This window comes from Mugil cephalus, chromosome 13 (assembly GCF_022458985.1).
Source record: "Mugil cephalus isolate CIBA_MC_2020 chromosome 13, CIBA_Mcephalus_1.1, whole genome shotgun sequence".
NCBI lineage: Eukaryota > Metazoa > Chordata > Actinopteri > Mugiliformes > Mugilidae > Mugil > Mugil cephalus.
Window position 1 is genome coordinate 4,067,047 of NC_061782.1, and position 23,317 is coordinate 4,090,363.

Below are 23,317 nucleotides of genomic sequence, written 5' to 3' on the forward strand. Positions count from 1 at the left end.
GCTGAACTCATGGATGAATCCAGGACAAGTAACCTTCTCACATGTGAGGGTCTGGGACACTGGAAGGGATCTGAGACACGCATACGTTATCACAAAGTGAAGGTTCACTGTTGACAAAGTCACAGCAGCACTGTCACCTAAAGGTCATCCAGCAACACACTAAACCTGTGCATGCAGGAAATGGAAACTGCATCTTACAGTTGTGGCTCAACATTTGTCATGATCTGGTTCTGGAACCTTTTTATTATCCAGTTTGGTTTCCTGCTTTACTTTGTAATCAGGTTTCTTGTTGCATTTAAGTTTTAGTTATTGTCTTTTGTCTTTTGTGTGCTCTCTCGTTATTCCATTAACCTGTGGGTGTGTATACACAGCCCTCCCTTTCTCTTTTGTTAAGTCATCTGTGGTGTTTCCTCTGTGGAGTTCCCTGTTCACTAGAGTTACCACTCAGTTCCTCATTGTTTTGCTGCGTCCCTGAGCATTTGTTTGTTTTTGTGAATATTCTGCAGCACTTTTTATTCATGATTGAGTTCTATTAAACTTCTTTTGTTTCCACCACAGAACAATGTTATATATTACATATTGTACTGGTGATTGCAAGAATGTGGGTTCTCTCCGGGTACTCCGGCTTCCTCCCACCTCCAAAGACATGCTCGTTGGGCTGATTGGTGACTCTAAATTGACCCTAGGTGCATGTGAATGGTTGTATGTCTCAGTGTTAGCCCGGCGATAGGCTGGAGACCTGTCCAGGGTGTACCCCGCCTCTCGCCCGATGCCTGCTGGGATAGGCTCCAGCAACCCCCACGACCCTAGTGCAGGATTAAGCGGTAACGGAAGATGAGATGAGATGACGTAAAAGCCGAATTAAGAAATGAGTCTCGAGCCTTTTAGTCACTCAAGTTTGTAATTGTTTTAACCCCCTAAAATATATTGTCTTTATTTTAGCCCGACTGAAAACTTTAGTTTGCAGTCTTAAAACAAATTAAACCCACCCCTGCAGCATGTGAACCCTTCATCTGTTAATCACTGATTATCCGTTTTATTTTTATTTCATTTTTGCAAGAATTAACTAATGCAAATCCAGACTATTTAACTGAGAGTCTGTTTCAGCACATGTAAAATCTCTGCGGTGTGATTCACTCTAATGCCATTTCTATAATTCTTTAACGTATCGAGTGTTTCGGTTTAATTGGCACTAACGCAACAACCCACTGAATCACCTGCTGGCAAAGCAGCACAAGGAACTCTGTTGTTGGCTTTGATATAATTTAATAGCACATTAGAAACACTCCAAACCATGATGCTATCAGTTCATATTTCGTAGTTTCACTGTGTTAATTCCCAGCGTGTGATCTCGATGGAGGACCACCTACCTCTGTCCTTAGCCCTAACCCTAACCTCCTGGTATGTCATTTAATTTAAGCTTGAAACTCTGCCACTGCAAAATGTGCCTGCATTAAATAAAGTAATTCCATCATGTAGCTCTTGTTCTTGACTGTGCGGGGACGCATGTGAATAAATTCCCTTTCATTAGCTTCAAATGTGCAGATGCATACGGTCCAAAAACATGACCTCACCTTCAGCATTCATGCACATCACCAGTGCACTCGTTCATCATGCTGCATGCACACAACACAGGCATGTTTTACTTTGTTAGTATAATTTGATGTATATCTAAACTACAATTGTGTAGAATTTCTAATCAAAGTTTAAATCCGATAGTCTAGCATTCTGACTGATGAGACTAGTCATCCTGCTTGGACCTACTGTATGTTTGTAAATGCTTCGCAGTCATTGCTCTCATTGAGACACTCGTACACTAATTACAACTCGGGTTGAGCAGAGAAGTCATCCAGGGACTGGACACCAGTCTTGCAAATAGTGGCCACTGTCTGTAATTCCTGAGTGTCCTGTTGATTCATGTGGAAAAGAGGTGGGTAGAGGAAACCGTCTGTGTCATGAGGCAGGACATGGTGACCTTCTTTACCCACATGAAACTTTCTCTGACTGTACAATCTGAAACTTAGGCTCTACTTAACTTCAAAGCTCTCCTTATGCACTTCCTCTCAAAGCAAAGTGAATAGAACGAAGTAGGGGGAGTTTGAAATTCCTCCCGGACACATTTTTAGGTCTTTAGAAGAGAACATGAAGAGATTCGCACTTGCGATGCACCTGATAGCAGCAGGTTATAGTTTGCAGGACTACAGGTCTACACAGTGACATGCAAGGGAAGAGATGCATTGTTCATAACACTGAGAAGTTTCCTCTGCATCCTCCTCTCTGACCAAGGACTCCAACTCCAACCCCAGGACAGAGCCAGCTTTCCTGATAAGTTTCTTGAGTCTGTTGGCATCAGCTGCCCCCAGCACACTAACTCCAGCTACCACATCATGGTAGAACATCTGCAGCATAGCTCTGCTACAGGACCTGAGTCTCATGAGCAAGAACAAGCAGCTCTGATTTTTCTTATGTAGCGTGTCAGTATTGCAGTTTTTCTCAGATCAGAATTGAAATTCTCAAAACTACCTGTTCAGTCGTCACATCATTGTGTCTCTTGTTCAGTTTCTCGTTCCTTTGAACAAGTAGCAAATGCTTTGATGCATCCATGCAAATGATTATTTTTGATTCTCTGCTGTTTCCTACATTATCAGGTGCTTATGTCATGTTGATTAAAATGTGTTATAATGGGTCTCTGTTGAATAGTCTTTGAATAGGTTGTTGCTGGTAATCTATGGTGTTTTGCTATTTGTATGAATTGGTTTGAGAGATGCAATTTCTGTTTCACAAACGTCGAGGATGATTTGAGGATCGTACCAAAGCGACTGAGAAAAAACTTATAAGTCCACTCAGGTTTATTGTCTAGTTGTCTACCTACTTCAACACCCAATTGTTAATTTGCTGCTGGTTCCATCCACCAAAGCTCCTGTACTCAGATTATTACACCACCAACAATAACAGAATCATCAGAGAACCTGAGCAGATGGCAGGGAGCAGTATCTGAACTAGACTATTCTGTTCAAATTAAAAACTAAACAAAAAAAAATCTCAGCCTATTTTCCCAAGGTCTGTGTCCATTGGCCACATACTGTTCAGCAGGCTTCAGGCCAGCTGGTGGAATTTACAAATATTTAGTGTTGAGCTGAGTGTAATAGCGAGCGCGTTAGTTCCAGATGGCAGGATTTCTTCTCCAAACAAAACCAGCCTTTCAAGCCTCAGCACTGGACATAAAGTCATAGGGTTTTGTAAACGTGTAATGCGAGGCGGGTGATTGTTACCCAGTGATCAGTCGCAGCACACACTGCCCCGCTTCTTTAAACTGCAACCAAAATTATGAGCACATGACTGAGGCGGTGGTTGACTGTGGCTAAAATGCATTTGAAGATGAGTAACCTGAAGACGGGACGGTGGAAGAACAGTTTACTTTAAATATTTGAGGGGATTTTTTTTGGTGCATTACATAAATCCCTCACCTCCCCTGCTCCCTACTTTGCCCCGCTCTAATCTCCTCGACCTTCCCCTTTTATTCCCTCCTCATTCGCCCCCTCTCCTCCCATTTCTTTACTTCTTTCTTCTGACGTCTTTCCTCTGCTTTCTTTTCTTTCTAACCTCATCTCACCTTCTTTACCTTCCGTGACCCCTTCTCTTCTGTCATTACCATTGTTCTCATCTCTCCCTCTTTCCCCCTTTACCCATCTTCATCTGCTTCATCTCCTCTCCATTCATCCATTTCTCTCTCCTCCTCCTCTCCTGTCCCATCTTCACTCTATCTCTATCTTTGTAAATTCACTTAGAGGTAATTGCTTCCAGCAGGCTTTTCTCTCGGTCCGTCACGCTGCTCTCCGTCATGTGATGACACTGTGTGGGCTTGTTATTGGGGGCCCGTGGACTTGTGTTTTGGTGGAGGAGAGGCCGGACCCACTGCACATGAGCCGCCAGCCCTGCAGCTTCGACCTGTGGTGACGACGGATGCTGCTACAGCCATGAGATTCTAGATAGAGAGAGAGAGAGAGAGGAACAAACACCCTGCAAGTTTACTTTTTTGGGACCGGGTGAAAGAATTCCTAAATGGCTGAGGAGGTTTTAATCCCGTCATCTGGGAAAATCACATCGGTAAGTTCAGACTGACTGCATGGCCAGGGGCCGTCACCACACTGATCCTCTATTGTTTCAGACGTACAGTCCCTGCAGCTAATGGCATTTACTACCGACTTGTATTTGGCCTGAACTTGGGACATGGCAGAACAGTAGCTTGCTGAAGTGCAAGCTACGTTACAAACCAATCTAATTATATGAAAATATATATATATATGAAAGTTTAAAATGTGAGAGTTTTGATATTTTTATAAAAACTGCTACTTTAGTTTGAAATAACTTACTATGTTCCTAAATCTCATAGTTTTTTGTGTTGCTGAGTCAGTCGTTGGTCGTCATGCTGAGGTTTCCAAAGATTTAGGCCAAGTCGGCCGTGCCATTCACTCAGCAGTCAGTAAAGTAAATAAGTGAGGACTGTGCAGAAATAGCACACTGACTCAGTGAGAAATGAGTAATGGCAGTATGATGGGCAAGGCTGAAGGCAGGAGACTTAATCTGAATCACATCTGTTGACTTTTCCCATCATTTGTGTAGCTGTATATTTTAAAGGCTGGCATGATGTTTCATCCGTTCCCGTTTTGGCCCTCCAGCTGCCTCAGCGCTGGCGCCCAGCCATGCCCTTTGGTTTGGTTGCAATGAGGAATGTGAGCAGCGAGAAATTCTAGAGGAGAAGCTTCATTACGAATTAAGAACAACTCCTCATGCTTTCCAAAAGGACGTCTGTATGTGTAGTAGTTAGACAAACGTGGGAACGAAAACGTTTTCTCTTCAGAAATCTAACGGTCGTCAAAAGTATTCCTTCTGAAAACCTGTTTTCCGGTGTCTGTGTTAATAGTTTATTCAACTATTTATTAATGTCAAGTGTCAAATAGTAAAACCAAGTGTTAGTGGTTGTCTTCAGGGAGAAATCTGCTCTCAAATCTGCTCTTTTCCCTCTTTGTTTGATTTTGTATCATCTGTGAAAGGAGATGTTATCCAACCTTCTGTCTAAATATAATGTAAATGTAGTACTGAAGAAGACTTAAAACTAGTGACTAAGGCCATAGACACGTGCCTAAAATGTTTAAGTATGTAATTCTGACTGTTCCAACCAGTGTAGTCGAGTCTAGAAACAAAGCTGGTGGTTCAACTGTATGATTGAAATCAGCACAAGGGAGAGAGATTTGTGGTTATGAACTCATCAGCCTTCATAATCCAACATTTCTCTCTTTTTGATTTAGTTTTTCTGAACCTTTTATTAGACAATCCTTCAGTTAAAACTGTAAATCAACATGGATACAAACAATAGTTAATAATAATGCCATACAGACTGTTGACTGAGATTAAAGGAACTAATAAGTTAATGTAAATTGTAAGATAATTGAATTATAACGAAGGACTCAGTGTTGTACTCTTCCTCGTTCTTTGACTGCAGCACCTGACCCGCTCTCTGCTGGCGGTGGCGTTTCTTACCTCCTTTGGCAGCTCGATGCTTTATGGCTACAATTTGGCTGTGGTCAACTCCCCTGCTAAGGTAAGTTTTCCACACACCCATCAGATTCTTATTTCACAGGGCATGTTGAAGCAGCCCCATGCCTTACCATGTATGATACCTGGCTAAATAAACCGGTGGTTAATCCAAATACACACCTTATACATACATCCACCAGTAAAAGTTTAACCCCCTAAATGTTTAATCCACCCATGCTTAAACTGAAATGACAAGAAAATCGACCAAGCAAGCAATCAGTAGTAGGTAGGTTTTCAGCTGAGAGGTTAGTAGTCTGAAAGCCACACTAATTCCCCTGTTCACAGTCACTGTACATCAGCAATTTCCACATTTTCAGTGGTAGAAAGTTGACAGCAAAGTCTCACACTTTCCTGCTCTGCTTGGTTGTAAGAATACCCAGCCACATTCACGGTTATTATTTTTTCTCGGTATCTACGCACCACACAATGAAATCCATATTCTGTCCTGGTTAAATTATCACTCTTCTTCCCCGTCATTTAGGTTATCCAATTAGTGGTTAAAGGGATATGCCACCCTTATGTGAAATTTAGTAATTTTTAAATTACTCCAGGCATTGTCCTAAACCGACATTGCAGCTATTAGCTTTAGCTTAGCATAGGCACTGTAATGTAGCCTTGTCAATTAGCCAGTCGTTCTCAAAAGTGATAAATAAATTAACCCCTAACCCTAACCCTTAACCCCTAACCCTATGTTCCTCATTACTTCGTATGATCTGTACATACACACTGAGTTCAAATGTCAATGCAGCTAACATGAAGGGATTGCCCTGCAGCACCTGAAAACCCACAACTTTCATCAACACCAGTAAAACTCAAAAATATCCTTATCCTTTCCCAGTCTTTTGGTCTAATTAGTGGTATTCTACAGATAGTCAGTTGGACTATGTGTGTATTTTCCAGGAGCTTTTTACAGGAACCATGAATCACTCAAACAGCAAACATGAAGATGAAGATTTAGCTGAGTATGCTTGAGCTGAAAATGTGTGCATATACTGTATTCGTGCTTCATGTGCGACAGAGTCTGGTTATGTGTGTCACACATACAGGGAATGTGAGTGGACGGTGAGCTTAAGTGAGTCTGTGAAGGGCTACTTGTTGTGAGGAATGTGAACTGCATGACATACAATGCCTTATTCGAAGGAATGCAGCCTCTGGCCCCAGTTAGGGAGGACGAGGGTACAGTGGAAGGTGTTCAATACTGAAATACTGACATAAGTAAGAAAATGTTTGTCAAACCCATTCAGAAGAAATCGGTAAACGGCTATGTGACACTTCTGTATAAATTGCTGTACTGTAAACAACTGAAATTGAACGCCTTCATACCTTTTTATGGTTGAACTTCCTACAGCTGTGTTCCCTGAGATTTCTATGAGGCCCTATAGTGGTATGTGTTACTGGGCCCTCAGTCCTATAGGAGATTCAGCCTCCATCTACCCAGAGATGCATCCCTACATTCTCCATTAAGGCTTATTTATTGTGGGAGTTGGACCAAGCTTATGTGTTGTCCCCTCTCATGTTTGTGGGTGGGAGAAGAAAGGTGATCTCTCAACGTTTTGCAGATGATGTTCTCTTTTTATCAACTGAACAGTTTGTAGTTGATAATGTCATGCTCAGAATGGTATGGTCAAATTTAAGTAACAGCAAAGGATGGTGAGCTCTCTCCAGAGAAACTGAATGAATCTACCCAAGTGGAGGAATTGAAGTATCTTGAGGTCATATCCATGAGCGAAGGGAAATGTATTGTAGTGTAGATCAGCCACAGGCTTGAGAAGTGAAGTAGATTTTCTTTGTAGGGTGGTGGGACCTACACCTTCAAGACAGGGTGAGGAGTTTTAGAGTCACTAGTCACTCCTTTGCATATAGAGGAGCTAGTTGAAATGATCTGGGGACCTGGTTAGGATGCTCCCTAGCAACCCCATGTTGGAGGTCTAATTGTTTAGAGAACTTGAGCTCGGTCCAGATCCCAATGTTGAGATTTAACCTCCAAGTTGTTCTTGCAGTCACCGAGAAGTTGGTAGTGTGAGTTTGTAGGTAGTGGGATGACTGGACCTCTCTTCTTTTCTGGTTGCCACCATGACCCTGATTGGATTAAGTGGTTAAGAAGTTATACTAACACCATGCTGCTGGTTAAGCTGGAGGAGACAGGGGTTCTGGGCCTGTAGGAAGTATAATTCACTGAAAGTTTCTAACGACCTCCTTACCTCCATCATCTAGACATATGATGTGAACGACGTGATTTGGTGTTGAGAAAGAGTGGACTTTGTAAATGTGGTTATTAGGCAGGAGGCTTAGATACAGACCGTACTAGAGCTCAGTTTCAGGTTTCATTTTGGCTCGACTGTTCCACTTGATAGCCGTCCTCTAGTAATGCCAGTAAAGAAGCTTGGTAGACCAAAACAAAGCTCATACTGTCTGCTGCTATTCAGTGTAATACCTGCACTTAGCCTAGCCAAAATTTTGAGTTATGCAAATATTTGTATCTCCAAACCTCCTCAGTTAACCTTTCCTCTCTTTATTTTAATCTTTGTTGATCCAAAACAATCAATTAGAAAATTGTGGAGATGGAGAGGCAGCGAGAAATACTAAAGCAGAAACAGGCTACTACCAAGTGGACCAATCACAGCTCTTAGGATTTGTATAAGAACTGCACATAACAACAACATTATATGGTTGTAAAAACCAGTTATGGTTCATGCGCAACACACTGATGTTTGTGCATTGGTTAGCTCCTGTCGAACATATTTAACTGGTGCTGGTGCGTCCAAATCACATGACCAGTTTAAGACGACGTAGCAGAAAGACTCACAGCGTCACTGAATCTCCGTTTCAACTTTTGCGTCCGATTGACCAATCATTAAATGATGTGTCAGTGATTGCTAAGGGTAGTTTTGTAAATGGTTGTAAATAGTTCTATAAAAAGGCCTGATACATTTCCTGCATTTTAATGTAAATAGTTATAAATAAGCTTTGTTTTTTTGCTAAATTTGTACATAAGCTTTTCAAATGTACCCGATACATTTACATTCTAAGTTGTAAAAATGGTTCATTAAACTTGTTTGTGGTTTTCACAGAAAAAAAACTAACTTTTTCCTACTGGGATTTTATGGTTTTAGTCTGGTTTTAGGTCCAATGTGTTAATACAGTTTGTCAAAATGAAAAAATAATTGTAAAATGACACAGGTGAGGTTGTGCTGAAAAGAATGAAACCAAACAAGGCAACAATATAAACCATTTTTAAGATGAAATTTAAAGGTAAAACCAAAAGTAGTCAAAAACGGCCAATTATACTCTGGACTCCAGAGGGTTAAACTCACAGGAGGCAAGAGACGACCTATTAATTCATTTAGCATTTACATTTCAACTCATTTTCATCATTTCATTGGTCCTTTAATAAAACTGGAGTAACATCGCTTTAAGTATTTTAGGAAGACATGCAATAACTTGTATTTAAAATAAAAAAGTAGTTTTTCAACTAATTACACTGACTGCGCTGGCGATGAGTGTTATTTTCCATAACTTTCAACTGATCTGAACCCCAGTTCAATAAGCCAGCGAAAGAAACACATATCTCATGAGAAATCAGTGAACCAAGTATTGGACATTTAATGGAAAGACAAACAAGGACAGCCCTATGTTTTAGCATTTATGAGAAGATTAAAATAATTTGATTAGAACTTTGGACATGCATCATTTTCTCATGCTACATTTTGAAAAAAAAAACAAAACAAAAACAAACAAAAAAAAACAGCAATGAATTCTGCTATCAATGAAAAATATTTTTCACCTCAAGCATTTAAACAATTTGGGTAAAAAAAGGTTTTGTTGGTTCATAAATCTAGAATTTAACAGTAACAGTGTCTATCAGCTGGCCTTTCTCCTGCCTTTGGGACAATGTGACAGTGATTCCACCAACATGTGCAATCACATGGTAAACTAATTAGGAGGGTAAGGTCAAAAAAAGTCTCTGGGATTTGATTACACAAAGAGCTGAAAATGTCAGTAAAGGAAAAAAAAAGAGAGAGAGAATTTGTATTGGTCTTGTGAAACCACAATTTTCTCAGCCACATGATTCACAAAGACAAGGATTCCTTTCTAGTTGGGAAGGAGTGTTCTCTGATTTTTTGGTTGAGGTGGGACGGACCAGATGCCAACACATATATACATATACCTCCACACATATATTCAGTATAATGTCTCGTGCCAGGATTATCAGCACTGGGTGAAGGGATAAGCTTCCTGCTGCACAAATTCAGTCGTTTCAGTGAAACAGTGAAAGTTCAGATCTCCAGTCATGTGTACACCTTGGTATCTCAAAAAGTAAAAAAAGGCTTAACCGAACAGAATGAACTCCAAACTTCATGTAATTACCAAATAATCTTGCATTTATACAAACTCTGGCCTTCCCTCCTTATAATTTCTACCATCCCTTTTCTTTTTAGTACATAAAGGACTTCTACAACCAGACAGTGGTGGGTCGTAATGGAACAGGACTCAGTGACAAGACCCTGACCCTCATGTACTCCCTCACTGTGTCCGTCTTTGCTATTGGAGGCCTGCTGGGTTCCCTCATTGTGGGGATGCTGGTCACTCGCTTTGGCAGGTAACAGATTTGTCTTCAGTTTGTTCCTTGTATTGTCTTCACATACTGTAGCTCCATGGTCCTGGAGTAACATCCTCCACAAAAAAAATCTCTTTTGACCTTTGAGTTTCTAGATTACAGACCAATCTTTCCCTAAAAGAAAAAATGTAATGAACCAGATATACTCTAAGTGCAAGAGCCATAGAGGCCGAGATCTACCAGTATAGACCAGACCCAAGATGCAGACTGTGTAAAGTCCCAGTGAATGATGCTAGTCAAGTTAGCATACATGGAGAGGCACAACCACATGGATGGAATAGTGCACAGGAACATCTGTACCCAGGATGGAATAAAAGTATCCAAATCCGAGTGGACTTCAGCTTCCAGACTGACCAACAGGTCCTGACGAACCAACCTGGACATAATGGTGTTGGACAAAGAGCAGAAGAGGGTGGTGGAGATGTGGCGATACCAAATGACGCCAACATCATAACAAAGAAAAGAAAGAGAAAAGGTTGAGAAGTACCAAGGGTTTAAAAGAGCAGTGACGGCCAAACTGGGAAAGTGGCTCCAACAGATCCCAAGAACAACACCTGAATTCTCAGTCCAGTCAACTAACTATTATCCTGCACATGTTACAAATATCACGATAAAGTCCCATTGCTTTTCCTTACAAAAAGTTTAGACATTCAGACAATTCAGCATCTCTAAACTCCCAAACTAAAACTATTTACACAATATTACATTCACATCCTGAATATTATTCCTCAGCAGGCCTCGGAGCAGTTTACAGATCACGACACGTCTCCACTTTCTCCCATTGGTCAAACCAATTATACAGTCTATGGCGCAGATACAGAAACAGTTAGACACTTAGACATTTAGTGCCGCCACCATCTCAACGCACATCACTAACGCATAAAATACTCAGATTCTGAAAGGCATGCTGATAAACATGGCGCTGTATATCTAGTGTCTCATATTTAACCCTTTAAGACCTGAACATCAGCCCGTGTGCAAAAAAATCTTGCAGTATTTGAATAACCATAACTCACCGATAGACAAAATTCAAAGTGTGTCTATACACTGGGAAGTTGTGGGTTTTTTTGGAGAAAAAAAAAAGGTGCCTTTGCGGTAATGACGATGCACTGCTGCTGTCGGCTGCAGGTTGGGAAACACGAAGATGAGATGAGGTAGAATCATTCCTCTGACCTCTGTATTCAGAGCTGCTTCCTCGATCCCCTGTTGTCATTCAGCATCTATGACTTTATATCAAGGGATTGGGGCTAATGCAGCCAACTAATATACTGCTGCTGTCTAGTTCATAAATATCTCAATCAAATGCTTTAATTCAGTTTAGTTTTATTTGTCATGCAAAAAAAAGATAGTTGCAGTTGGTTATTACTGCAGAAAGGTATAGGGACAGAGGAGGACAGAGAGGTCAAAAGCAGAAACTACAGGAGAGACCATGACAGTGGAGAGGTGAGAGTAGGAGAGCTACTTCTGGTTCCCTGTAAGCGCAGACATACAGCATCAAACCTGGAGGCTGGTTCATTTTGTCTACTTGTGTATCTGTCTGTGTTTTCAGGAAGGGGACAGTCGTAAACACAACAGTGCTGGTGTTCATCGCTGGCACACTCATGGGCTTCAGCAGGATATGTGGCTCACCAGAGATGGTCATCATTGGCCGCTTCATCACAGGAATTCACTCAGGTACAAGCGCACATGAATAAACCCAATATCTCTCAAAGCCAGATCCTTAATGAGGGATGTTTGTCTGCCCGTTAACTTGACTTTATACCGATTTAGGTCGTGGCACCAAAACTATTGAAGTTTTATTTCCATTTTTCTTAAAGTAAAGAAACCAATGAAAAAAAATAAATAAATGAATAAATGAAAGCAGAGATCAGAGAGATTACATATTTGTGAGTTCTAGGATTACGAATTAATTTCAAGCTCAAATTAATCCATCTGTTCAGAAGTGGTTTTTGGGATCAAGTCGTTGAGTGCTGGGTCTTGTTTGAAAAAGTCAGGACTTTGTCACAGTCTGGTCACATCATAACACATGTTCATGGCACACACAAAGGCGCTTTCTGAGGAGCTCAAAAAAAAAAAAAGAGTTGTTGTTGATCATCAGACTGGGAAAGGTTATAAAACCACCTTTGAAGGGTTTAAACAGCAGCCAGAACAGATTGAGAACAAATTTAGGAGGTTTAAGACGACTGTTAGCCCACCAACAAAGATCACTCCACACAGGGTAACTTCTAATCAACTAAAGGTCTTTCTCTTTCTCAAACTGACTCATGTTAACGTGTCTCTGTTATCTCTGTTTGCATCCATCCACAAAGATCTCCCTCTTTGCTTTTGCTCCTCCAGGCATCTCTCTCAGCGTGGTGCCAATGTACTTGGGAGAGATAGCTCCTAAGAACCTGAGAGGCTTTCTGGGTCTGGTGCCGAGCATCTTCATTGGCACCGGAGTCTTTGCCGCCCAGATCCTCGGCCTGCACGAGCTTCTGGGGAAGGTAGTGGAACACAGCTTTCTAACAAACACCAACAAGAAGAGGAGAGGATTGAGGCAAAAGAGGAAATATATATCTATATATATATATAACTGTGTTTTAACTGTCACAGGAGGAGCACTGGCCTCTCTTTCTCTCAGTGGTGGTGGTTCCCACTTTTATCCAGTTGATGCTGTTGCCATGGTTCCCGGAGAGCCCCCGGTACCTGATGATGGAGAAGCACAATGCCCATGCCACCATCACAGGTCAGTGTTGTGGTGCCGCTGCTCATTAACAAGCATTAATATTACAGTGGGGGAAATAAGTATTTGATCCCCTGCTGAATTTGTAAGTTTGCCCACTTCCATAGAAATGATCAGACTCTGGTTTTTATGGTTGTTTACTGGTTATGGGTATAGACAGAATATCAGTCGAAAATGCATAAAAAACACACAATCTAAAAGTTATAAATTGTTATGTATTTTATTAAGGGAAATAAGTATTTGATCCCCAAGCACAACACAAGTCAGTACTTTGTAGAGAAACCTTTGTTGGCAAGCACAGCGATGAGACGTTTCTTGTAGTTGGTCACCAGGTTTGCACACAGCGCAGGAGGGATTTTGGCCCATTCATCTTTACAGACAGTCTCTAAATCCTTCAAGTTTCTTGGCTGCCTCTTGGAAACTCGGAGCTTCAGCTCCCTCCACAGGTTTTCGATCGGGTTAAGGTCTGGAGACTGACTAGGCCACTCCATGACCTTAATATGCTTCTTCTTGAGCCACTCCTTTGTTGTCCTGGCAGTATGTTTTGGGTCATTGTCATGTTGGAAAACCCACCCACGAGGCATCTTCAGTGTTCTTGCTGAGGAAAGAAGGTTTTTGTCCAAGATGTTACAGTACATGGCTGCATTCATTGGCCCCATAATGCGGTGAAGTTGCCCTGTACCCTTTGCTGAAAAACAGCCCCAAAACATGATGTTTCCACCTCCATGCTTAACCGTGGGTATGGTGTTCTTTGGGTCATACTCACGTTTTTTCATCCTCCAAACACGGCGGGTCGAGTTAATGCCAAATAGCTCAACTTTGGTTTCGTCAGACCACAGCACTTTCTCCCAAGCCTTCTCTGAGTCATTTAGATGTTCACTGGCAAACTTAAGGCGGGCCTGTACATGTGCCTTCTTGAGCAGGGGGACCTTGCGGGCACTGCAAGAGTTCAATCCATAACGGCGCAGTGTGTTGCCAACTGTTTTCTTGGTGACGGAGGTCCCAACTGCTTCCAGATCATTAACAAGCTCCTGCCGTGTTGTTTTAGGCTGCTCCCTCACCTTTCTCATCATCATCCTCACTCCATGAGGCGAGATTTTGCGGGGAGCTCCAGACCGAGGACAGTTGATGGTCCTTTTATGGGTCTTCCACTTGCGAATAATGGCACCAATAGTTGTCACCTTCTCACCAAGCCTTTTGCTGATGGTTTTGTAACCTATACCAGCCTTGTGCAGGTCTACAATCTTGTCCCTGACATCTTTTGACAGCTCTTTGGTCTTGCCCATGGTGCTGTAGAAGTTGGAATGTAAGAAACTGATTCTTAGAGCAGGTGTGCTTTATATACATGACGAGTTAAGATCAGGAGTATTGGTAATTAGTTGACTGAGCACAGCTGTGTGCCACATGCGCACCAGCCAATCTGTAGGAGCCTGAATTCTAAGTGAATTGTTGGGGATCAAATACTTATTTCCCTTAATAAAATACATAACAATTTATAACTTTTAGATTGTGTGTTTTTTATGCATTTTCGATTGATATTCTGTCTATACCCATAACCAGTAAACAACCATAAAAACCAGAGTCTGATCATTTCTATGGAAGTGGGCAAACTTACAAATTCAGCAGGGGATCAAATACTTATTTCCCCCACTGTATATAAAAAAAAAAAAGACCAAATATATAGTTTACACACTTTGACATGGCTTCCTCTGTTTATATCACGTATTAAAGATGCTGATGAGTGGTGTCCGGGCTGTCTTACTGACTGACACCACCATATGTAGACAGAGAAAAATGATTTCCACATCTATCTTCTTTAGCTGCTTATGTTACCTGTGCCACTTCACTGACTTCAGATCATCTCTACACGATAACCATGCTTCTCTACGTCACCTTTCTCTCAGCCCTCAAGTGGTATCGAGCCAAATGCAACATCCAGGCTGAGATCGAAGAGATGCAGGAGGAGCAGCGCTCCCTGTCCTCGGTGGAAACGCTGTCGGTGTGGAAACTGATGCTGGACGACACGGTGCGCTGGCAGGTGCTGAGCGTGGTGGTCATCAACATCGGCATGCAGCTGTCCGGCATCGATGCTGTAAGGACACTTTGTAATGTATTAGAATGCTTTGTTTGGTTGGTGCCAGACTCTTTGTCAGTTCCTGAGGTGTCCGAATTCAGCTTTATACCGATTTAAGACTGTTGTCCGAGGTGACTGAGCCTATGAGTCAGTAGTTACACTGATCTGCCACAACATTATGACCACTATGGACTGGAAAAGTAAATAATTGATGATAATTGATCATCTTGTGACAATTCAGTGTTCTGCTGGTAAACTTTTGGACCTGACATTCATTCATGTGGATGCTACTTAGATGTGTAGCACCCACCTAGACCAGACCAGACACCCCCGCCCCATAGCAATGACACTCCTTGATGGCAGCAGGATGCAGCCTGACACTCCAAATTCACAAGATCCGAAAGTGATCAAGTATCAGTGGGATGATCCACAGAGGCCGATCCCCTCAAAGACCTCGCACTAACAACACCCTCAGAAGGTCCATGTCCATGCTCTGATGAGTCACAACTGTTTTTGAGGCACAAGGGAGACCTACACAACACATCATGGTCATAATGTTATGCCTGATCGGTGTAAATCAGCGATGATATTTATGTTGACAGTGATGAAGGTGATGATGATGAACGACGTTCCCGTGTACACTGAAGCCACGGTGGTGATGGTAATGGTGACTGAGTTGTGGCAGATGCTGCAGGTGATCTTTAGTCTGAGGAGCTTGTAACAGTTGGCCAGGCCTGGGTACATGTGTCTGGCACCAGCTGCGCGTGTTGGTGTGTTTAACTACCTCGTCCTCTAACCGTCGCCGTCTGCCGTCTCCTGTTAATACGCCTCCTGTCCTGTCGCTCTCTTCCCCCCCTAAAGCCTCAAACTGAACTGAGCTGAGTGAGAGTAATTGTCTCTCTGTGGTAAAGCTGTACCACCTGTGCAGGCTACAGGTCCCGAAAGCTGAAAGCCCGCTGGCTCATTTCAGGTTTTACACCGTTATATTTTTTTCTCCAGGCGTTTTATGTCACTTTATGTTGAGAAACGTTTGCTTCTCTGCCAAGATGCTCAAGGATCCACTTGGTTCCATAAATGTGCAGCATCTCAGTCAGTGCTGATCCTGAATTAATAGACAAAACACATAAAATATATATCGACATAGGTTAGACTTTATTCATCCACAAGGGAAGTTGCTTGGTCGCAGTAGCTCAACTGCACATGTAAAAAAAATAATAATAATAATAATTATTGAAGGTCACTAATAAAAGAAAAATAGGTATAAGGTGTAAAAATATAAATACAATATGATAAATAACAAAATAATAATGATCAATAATAATGAAATAATTAAAGAGAAATTTAATAAAATGCCCTTTATTGTCATTATACAGTGTACACGGTTCTCTTTTTCAGTGCAAAACATGCAAGTATGTACAAAACATGGCCAAGAATGTAGTATTTACAAAGATTTACAGATAAATTTAAAATACTAATAATAAAAAAATATTGAATTCTATACAAAAATGATAAAATAAAATATGTATTTTTTTTGTAGCAGTAGTAAAAGTGTAGCAGCAGTCAGCGTGTATTGCACAAGGTTTTTAGAATAGACAGATAGGACATAATAGCAGCAAAATAGTAATATAATATAATAGTATAAGCAACTTGTACAAATTGACTGAATATTACATAATTGACATGTACTTTTTGTCTGTGACTAGCAGGTTGCTAAAAGCAACATAATCAGTCAATCACAAAGAAGTGATTAGTTTAGAGCAGAGGTGTCAAACTCATTTTAGTTCAGTCTATCAATAATGACAACTCTAGATTTTTCCCTTTATTTCAGTGCAAATGAGGACAAGATGTGATGAAATATCTACTTTTACAAAACATTTTATGAGCAACCTGATATTTTCTTTCTAAGCAAAAGTAGCTCATTGCTGCCATCTGCTGTTTACTTCTGGGTCTCAGTGTTGTGTTACGTCCAAAACTCTTACTAAAACCGTGCGACCCCTTGTGGACACATTAGGAAATTAGTTGTTACTTTTATTGAAAAAGTGCACCTAACATCTACTATGCCATTCTGGCAGGACAGATTAGAAGATCTGATGGGCTGATTTTGACCCCCCTGCTTCAGAACATAAAATAGAGCAGCACGAGTTCACCACTAAAGTCAAACAAGTGGTAAAACAGACACTCTGTTCCACAAACTATATTTGGAAACATGTTTTAATCATATTGAATTTCCACATGATCTTTATATGAGAGTCAGCCCTGTATATACTCATACAGGTGGCTTTTTTTTTAAATGCTCTATGTGCTATGACGTAAACTGAAATTACACTTTATTAGGTGAAGACTCGCCACAATAAATACATCTGTGTTTTACACTTTTCACTCACTTAACATGTGGCTGCAAGATTTAAGTTTTATTCTTATCACGACAGATGCAAACCAGATAGAATTCAAACTAATAACTGATTCTTAGCATTGTTGATCTTTAATTCAGACCATGAAAGGTATTAAATAATAATAATAATGAGATTCCTCTAAGGAGAAATCTCAGGATACACACTGTGCAGCCGTGTAGCTTTCATGAAGGTATGAAATGTGGCTACAATCCCTAAAATATTGTCTATGACAATGTACAGAATTTAGCTATTTAAATCTAAATGTTTATCTTCTCACCACAGATCTGGTTCTACACCAACGACATCTTTATGAATGCAGGAATCCCGCCCCCAGAGATCCAGTACACCACGGCAGGAACAGGAATCATAGAGATCATCGCCGGACTCATCGGGGTAAACACAGAGAGACGCCGTACAGCGTGGCTGGCGTTACATTTTACTGGTGTTGTGTCTTCAATGATTTGAGAAAAAAATATTTATATATGTGTGTGTGTCTCCTCCTGTAGTGTTTCACCATAGAGAAGCTGGGTCGCAGGCCTCTGATGATCGGAGGTTTTGCCATGATGGGTGTTTGCAGTGCTGGGATCACGTTAGCCCTCATTTTACAGGTGTGTGTCTGTGTGTGTGTTCTTGTACAGCTATCGTTCTGAGGACCACGTCAAGGTTTATTCCTTCAGAGCGAGGACATCACTGAAAGTGAGGACATTTTGGTCGGTTGTTGGAAAAATACAGAGGTTAAACTGTGACACCAGATATTCTCTCTTATCTTCATCACCAAATAGTGGGAGGAAGGTCCACGGATATGGCATTGAGTCATCCAACATACAGCTCCTTTGTTATGACTAGTTGAAATCCTGTCTGTTCTAGGTTGTCTCCATTCTAGGACAGGATCTAACCTCACTATCGTCAGTAGATTCTGTACTTGCTGCAAGTAAAACTTTGAAACGAGACTCCAGTGACTCCAGTCATTTTCGATTTTCCGTAACATTATTCATGCAACGCTTTATACTCCATTATTTACACCAGCTTTCCTGCTTATTGTCTCATCTACTCACCCACACAGACTAGCTACAGGCCACTGAGAGTGTCCAAAAATGAGTCAGTTTCCCCATTTCCACGATAATAACTACATGTGACTGAAGTGTCCTCCTCCTGTTCCTCCTCCCCGCAGGCTCATCTGTCATTCATGCGCTACGTCAGTGTCTGCTGTGTGGTCGGCATCATCGCTGGCTTCTGTATCGGTCCAGGCAAGTTCAGTCCTTCTGCACTGCATATTGAACAGGCTTATTTAAACAGCAGATACATATCTACAGTATATATCTATATCTACAGCTATTGCTCAGGTTAAGTGAATCATTCTCCAAAGCTAAAATTGACTTAAAAAGTTAAAATGTCTAGTTTAGTACAATTGTACTGTGCAAAATCCAAATACATTGAATGTATCATGGTAGCAGGCAACAATTAAGACAATATTCTGGCGCCAATGATATTTAGGAGTTTTTGTTCAAAATGACTTTAAAACAGCATATGCATAGTGTGTTCTGATGATAATGGAAAAACAAAACACTTTTAAATGTTTGTCAATTTTTAAATTATTGTCAATGTTACTCCAGATTTTCTCCCGTCTATTATGGGTGGAGGTAATATTTTGAATCCATGACAAATAAAAAACAAAACAAAAACAAATATACAATCTGAAAATGTGCATGTCTATAATTTCAGTCTGATTTATTTGAAACAGGGATGGAATGATTTTTGCAACATCCTTTTTTTTGTTATTATTATTTGGCTACTTGTTGCTACTTTTTTATTGTCTGGCACACTCAGTTCTGACTTGAACCCTGAACTAAAGACTTGGTTTATCCTAAAAGGAACAAGGTGCATGGTGTTAAGAAGAAATGCTGCCCTCTGGAGGCCACACCCTAAAGAAATATAAAATATGTCGTATCTGCAGAGTCAGATCTGACTCAGAGTATATCAAGATAGAAATCTTTATTTTTAGACATAGATTATAGAGTAATTCTTAGAAGTCACACTAAGCCTGGATACAAATAATGCAGATTTAATGATGTAACATAATAATAAGTTTTGTTTTGGTTTTATTTCTAATCAGCCTTTAATCAGCCTTTAATAATCATACTGGTACTGGACCATACTGGTATAAAGACGAATATAAAAATAATTAAATATATATAGGAATATATACAATATATAAACCTGACAGACACTAGTTTACCGCCTTAAATGAACTGTATGTAGCTGTATCAAACAGAGGTGATTGTGTATTGATGATTTATGTGTTTTATTTTGCTGCTATTCCAGCTGGGGTCCCATTTTTGATCACGGCCGAGCTGTTCAAACAGTCCCACCGTCCAGCCGCCTACATCATAGGAGGGTCTCTCAACTGGCTCTCCAACTTCACTGTAGGCTTCGTCTTCCCCTTCTTACAGGTGAAAGCTCCACTCTGAACTACACTGCATGTCTTTTCTGGGGGTTTATATATTACTAGAGGGGTGCTAAAGACTCACAAAGGTAATCCAATGAGAACTGAGTGTAAGGATCAATGATTACACACTGGGTCTGACTCCAGTTCTTATTCTTAAACATATTAGAGAGCTCATTGCCATAAACCTCTGATTAACTGGACCATGTGTGACAATAAATCAGCAATTTAAATATGTATATATCCCACTGGGGTGTGACTGCAGTCACAGAAAGGTTTGTATCCTGCTTCCGTTCAAAGTCGTTGTTGGTGCTGAAACCATGAGATGTATTTTGTAGCTAATCTATGGATTTAAGTCAGTTCTAGTAGGAAGAATCTTAATCTACAATTAAAATCATCATAACTCGCATAATGTTTTGACTATTTATTTCAAACTTCCTTATTTCAAACTATTTCCATCCTCTTCCTCCAACTATCTGCCGACGGTCAGATGTCTGCGGGGTCTTACGGCTACCTGGTGTTTGCCGCCGTCTGTGTGTCCGTGGCCGTCTACGTCTACATCGTGATCCCGGAGACCAAAAACAAGACGTTCATGGAGATCAGCCGCATGTTCTCCAAGAAGGAGGCCGTCCTGGAGACCCAGTCCCTGATCCACGTGGACCAGCTGAAGCTGAAGAAGATGAACGGATACGGCGGCATGGAGCACGCTTCGCTGGAGTTTGACAGCTCTTCCTCTGTGCCTTAACCGAGACCCTCAGAACCACTGATAACTTTGATATGAACATTTAAACCAAACAACACCTCATGCTTGCTGAAATCTGTGGGCTCTGGCTGAGAGAAATGGGATTTTTTTTCCACTTGGATCATACTCAGGTTCTAAAGAGTGCTCAGTAAACAGTGTAGTATGCTGTTATGGTATTTGCAACATCCTCTATCAGTTAAATGTTCTGCTTCGTATCGGCTTAACCTTTCAAACAACTGTCACGATACGTTCTTTCTTTTTCATCATGTGCAGTTTTAAATTTATTGAGACAGAAATTTATATTTACAGAAAAATGAAATCTTTGCTCATCATAAACACTTTTGACTAGAAACTGCTTTTCTTCATCTGTCAAGCTATCGTGGATATTTACAACGCACAGCTTAGTATGGTAGTAATTTTGCCTAATGCATCTTTGAAATGAGTTTGGCTTATCTAGTAGTCAGCGCTATAAAAACCAAATCCAGTTGTTCCTTAAAGCAGCGATGAACCCTTCCCAATGCATGGCTGCACCTCAGTGTGACCTCCTCCTCTAACCCTTGCCTTTCCCCAGGGATTCATGTGTTATCGGATGCTACTTTAAGGGTCAAGTGTCTGGGAGGATTATGCAACCCGCTAAATTTACTGGTCATGAGAGAAAAACCTACAAATGATGTGTCATGTTGCTGCTTTTTTTGTGTAAAAGACATCACATGATTTTGATGAGACTGAGGCTGACTTCCTGTTGCCAGCAGGTGGCGCAATGATTTGCAGGTGCTGTATGTTCATGCTGCGACATCTTCACTTGACAATGTATGTCCAGTGAGTTCAGCCACAACAGTATGACCACTGACAGGAGGAGTAATTAACATCGACCATCTTGTGACAATTCAAGAAAATGTTTTAGGAACATCTCAGGAAAAAAAACATGAAGAACAGCACAAGGTGTTGACCTGGCCTCCAAATTCGCTAGATCCCAAACTGATCAAGTATCTATGGGATGATCCACAGAGGCCCCTCCCCTCCCTACACAATATTAGAAAGGTGGTCATAATGTTATGCCTGAGTGATAAATAATGTTTAAGAGCATCCAGCATATCAGCACGGTCACAGATGAACCACTAAACAAAGATAATCAGAGCTTGAAGACACAGCTCCAGCAGCTTGTGAGAGGAATTAACATCTTAAAAGCATATTTTAATATTTTGTATATTGCAGCAGAAGATGCTCCATGATGTGAATTTTTTTAACACACCATGCTGTAAATTTATATTTCTTGTAAATGATGAATTAATTTGTTTATTTCAGAGAATTGACTGTGAGCTGCGTGTGCTAAAATCTCTCTTGTACAAAAAGCTATGTACAGTTTGTTTGCATATGTGGAAAGACCTGTATTCACCTCTGAAAACCACATCAAACATCTGTTCACTGATGCAGAGAAACTCGTCCACGCCCTTGCTCATTGGAATCTCCCCAAAAAACCATCAGAAACTTCAATTCATCCAAAAAAAAGTGCAATTGTGATGAAAGTTCACACATAAGAACATATCATACCCATTATCTCCAGAAGCTCATCCACCTCTGCATCCATGGCAACGGCCCAGAAAACCTTAAAGACCTCCTCACCCTCCACACATCAACTCACCTCCTCCTTCCTTCCCCAGACTATGGAGATCAGGGCCTTTTCCTCCCCTGCTCCTCGTGTCCAGAACTCCCTGGATGTTTTTTTTTTTAAATAGGCCCGTTCAGACAGGCCTTTACAGATTGTTCTTAATCTCCACAGTCACTGGACTCCTTCATTTTTATTTTGTTTTAGAGGCTGTTTTTATTCCGTAGCTCTTAGTGTTTTTATTGTGTATTCTGTGTTTTTACTGTACTCTGTAGCACTTTGAGCTTTATAAATAACATTTATTATTATTATTATTGTTTAAAGATGAGTGCATAAATTAAATAATGCTGTAATACGGTGTGTGTTTCGGTGATTGAACTCCATCCCTCTGCAGCATCACACCACATCATTGTTCTGATGAGCTCTGTGCAGTGATGATAAATCTATGAGCCCATCCTGAAATAACTGGGAAACTGAAATGTTCCACGTGTGTTGACTAAAACTTCAGTCTTGTTCAGTAACTCTAGAGTGATGTGTCCCTGTACCAGAGAAGAGGAGTTGACACGTTTCCTTTCTGGTCAGCTACGACATCTCTGTGCCAAACTCAGTTTGAGGATTTCTATCAAGTGTTTGGGTTCTCAGTTCATGAAGAGTGAAATATCTCAGTTTTATTTCTGAAGCTTGTGCAGTTTCTTTTTACTCTATGGGCCAGATCTACTAACTACTAAATACTACTACAATTAAACTCATTGCACCACAAAAAAATGTACAAACTGATGTACTAACAGCGTGTGCTAAAGGTTGCATCTTTCAAAGGTGTAAAATAGTGCAACCAGTTAGCGCATTAAACTCAATGAATATGCAACCTGGGGCGTTTACACATAATTCTGCATGCAAATATATTAATTTAGCAAAGCGTTTTATCAAACCTGAAAGCTCTGGGTCTCAGTGTCTGTTATCTGCACAAATTTGCGACCCCTAGTGGACAAATTAGGAGTAGTTATTGAAAAATTGCCCTTAATGCTATGTCATTTTCAGAGACCAGATTAGAACCTCTGGGCTTTGGCCAGCTGGACGTATGTTTGACCCCAATCCTTTAAAGGATAAAATAAAACACAATC

At 40.8% G+C, this 23,317-nt stretch overlaps 1 protein-coding gene across 1 annotated transcript; it reads left to right on the forward strand.

Moving 5' to 3' along the window:
* The first annotated feature begins 3,553 nt into the window (after positions 1-3,553).
* On the forward strand, positions 3,554-22,552 carry slc2a15a (solute carrier family 2 member 15a). Its single transcript, XM_047602115.1, has 12 exons — positions 3,554-4,107; positions 5,504-5,602; positions 10,038-10,198; positions 11,766-11,890; positions 12,554-12,699; positions 12,809-12,941; positions 14,843-15,030; positions 17,688-17,798; positions 17,912-18,013; positions 18,577-18,652; positions 19,728-19,855; positions 20,339-22,552. Exons 1-12 carry the CDS (start codon positions 4,063-4,065, stop codon positions 20,591-20,593), a joined length of 1,569 nt encoding a protein of 522 aa, XP_047458071.1. The 5' UTR covers positions 3,554-4,062; the 3' UTR covers positions 20,594-22,552.
* Positions 22,553-23,317: the final 765 nt, after the last annotated feature.

Excerpts from the sequence above, each read along its gene's own strand:
- slc2a15a (XM_047602115.1), top strand. The coding sequence starts at position 4,063 with ATGGCTGAGGAGGTTTTAATCCCGTCATCTGGGAAAATCACATCG. Across the intron at positions 4,108-5,503 it reads CATCTGGGAAAATCACATCG|CACCTGACCCGCTCTCTGCT; the intron begins GTAAGTTCAGAC and ends CTTTGACTGCAG. Across the intron at positions 17,799-17,911 it reads TCATCGCCGGACTCATCGGG|TGTTTCACCATAGAGAAGCT; the intron begins GTAAACACAGAG and ends CTCCTCCTGTAG.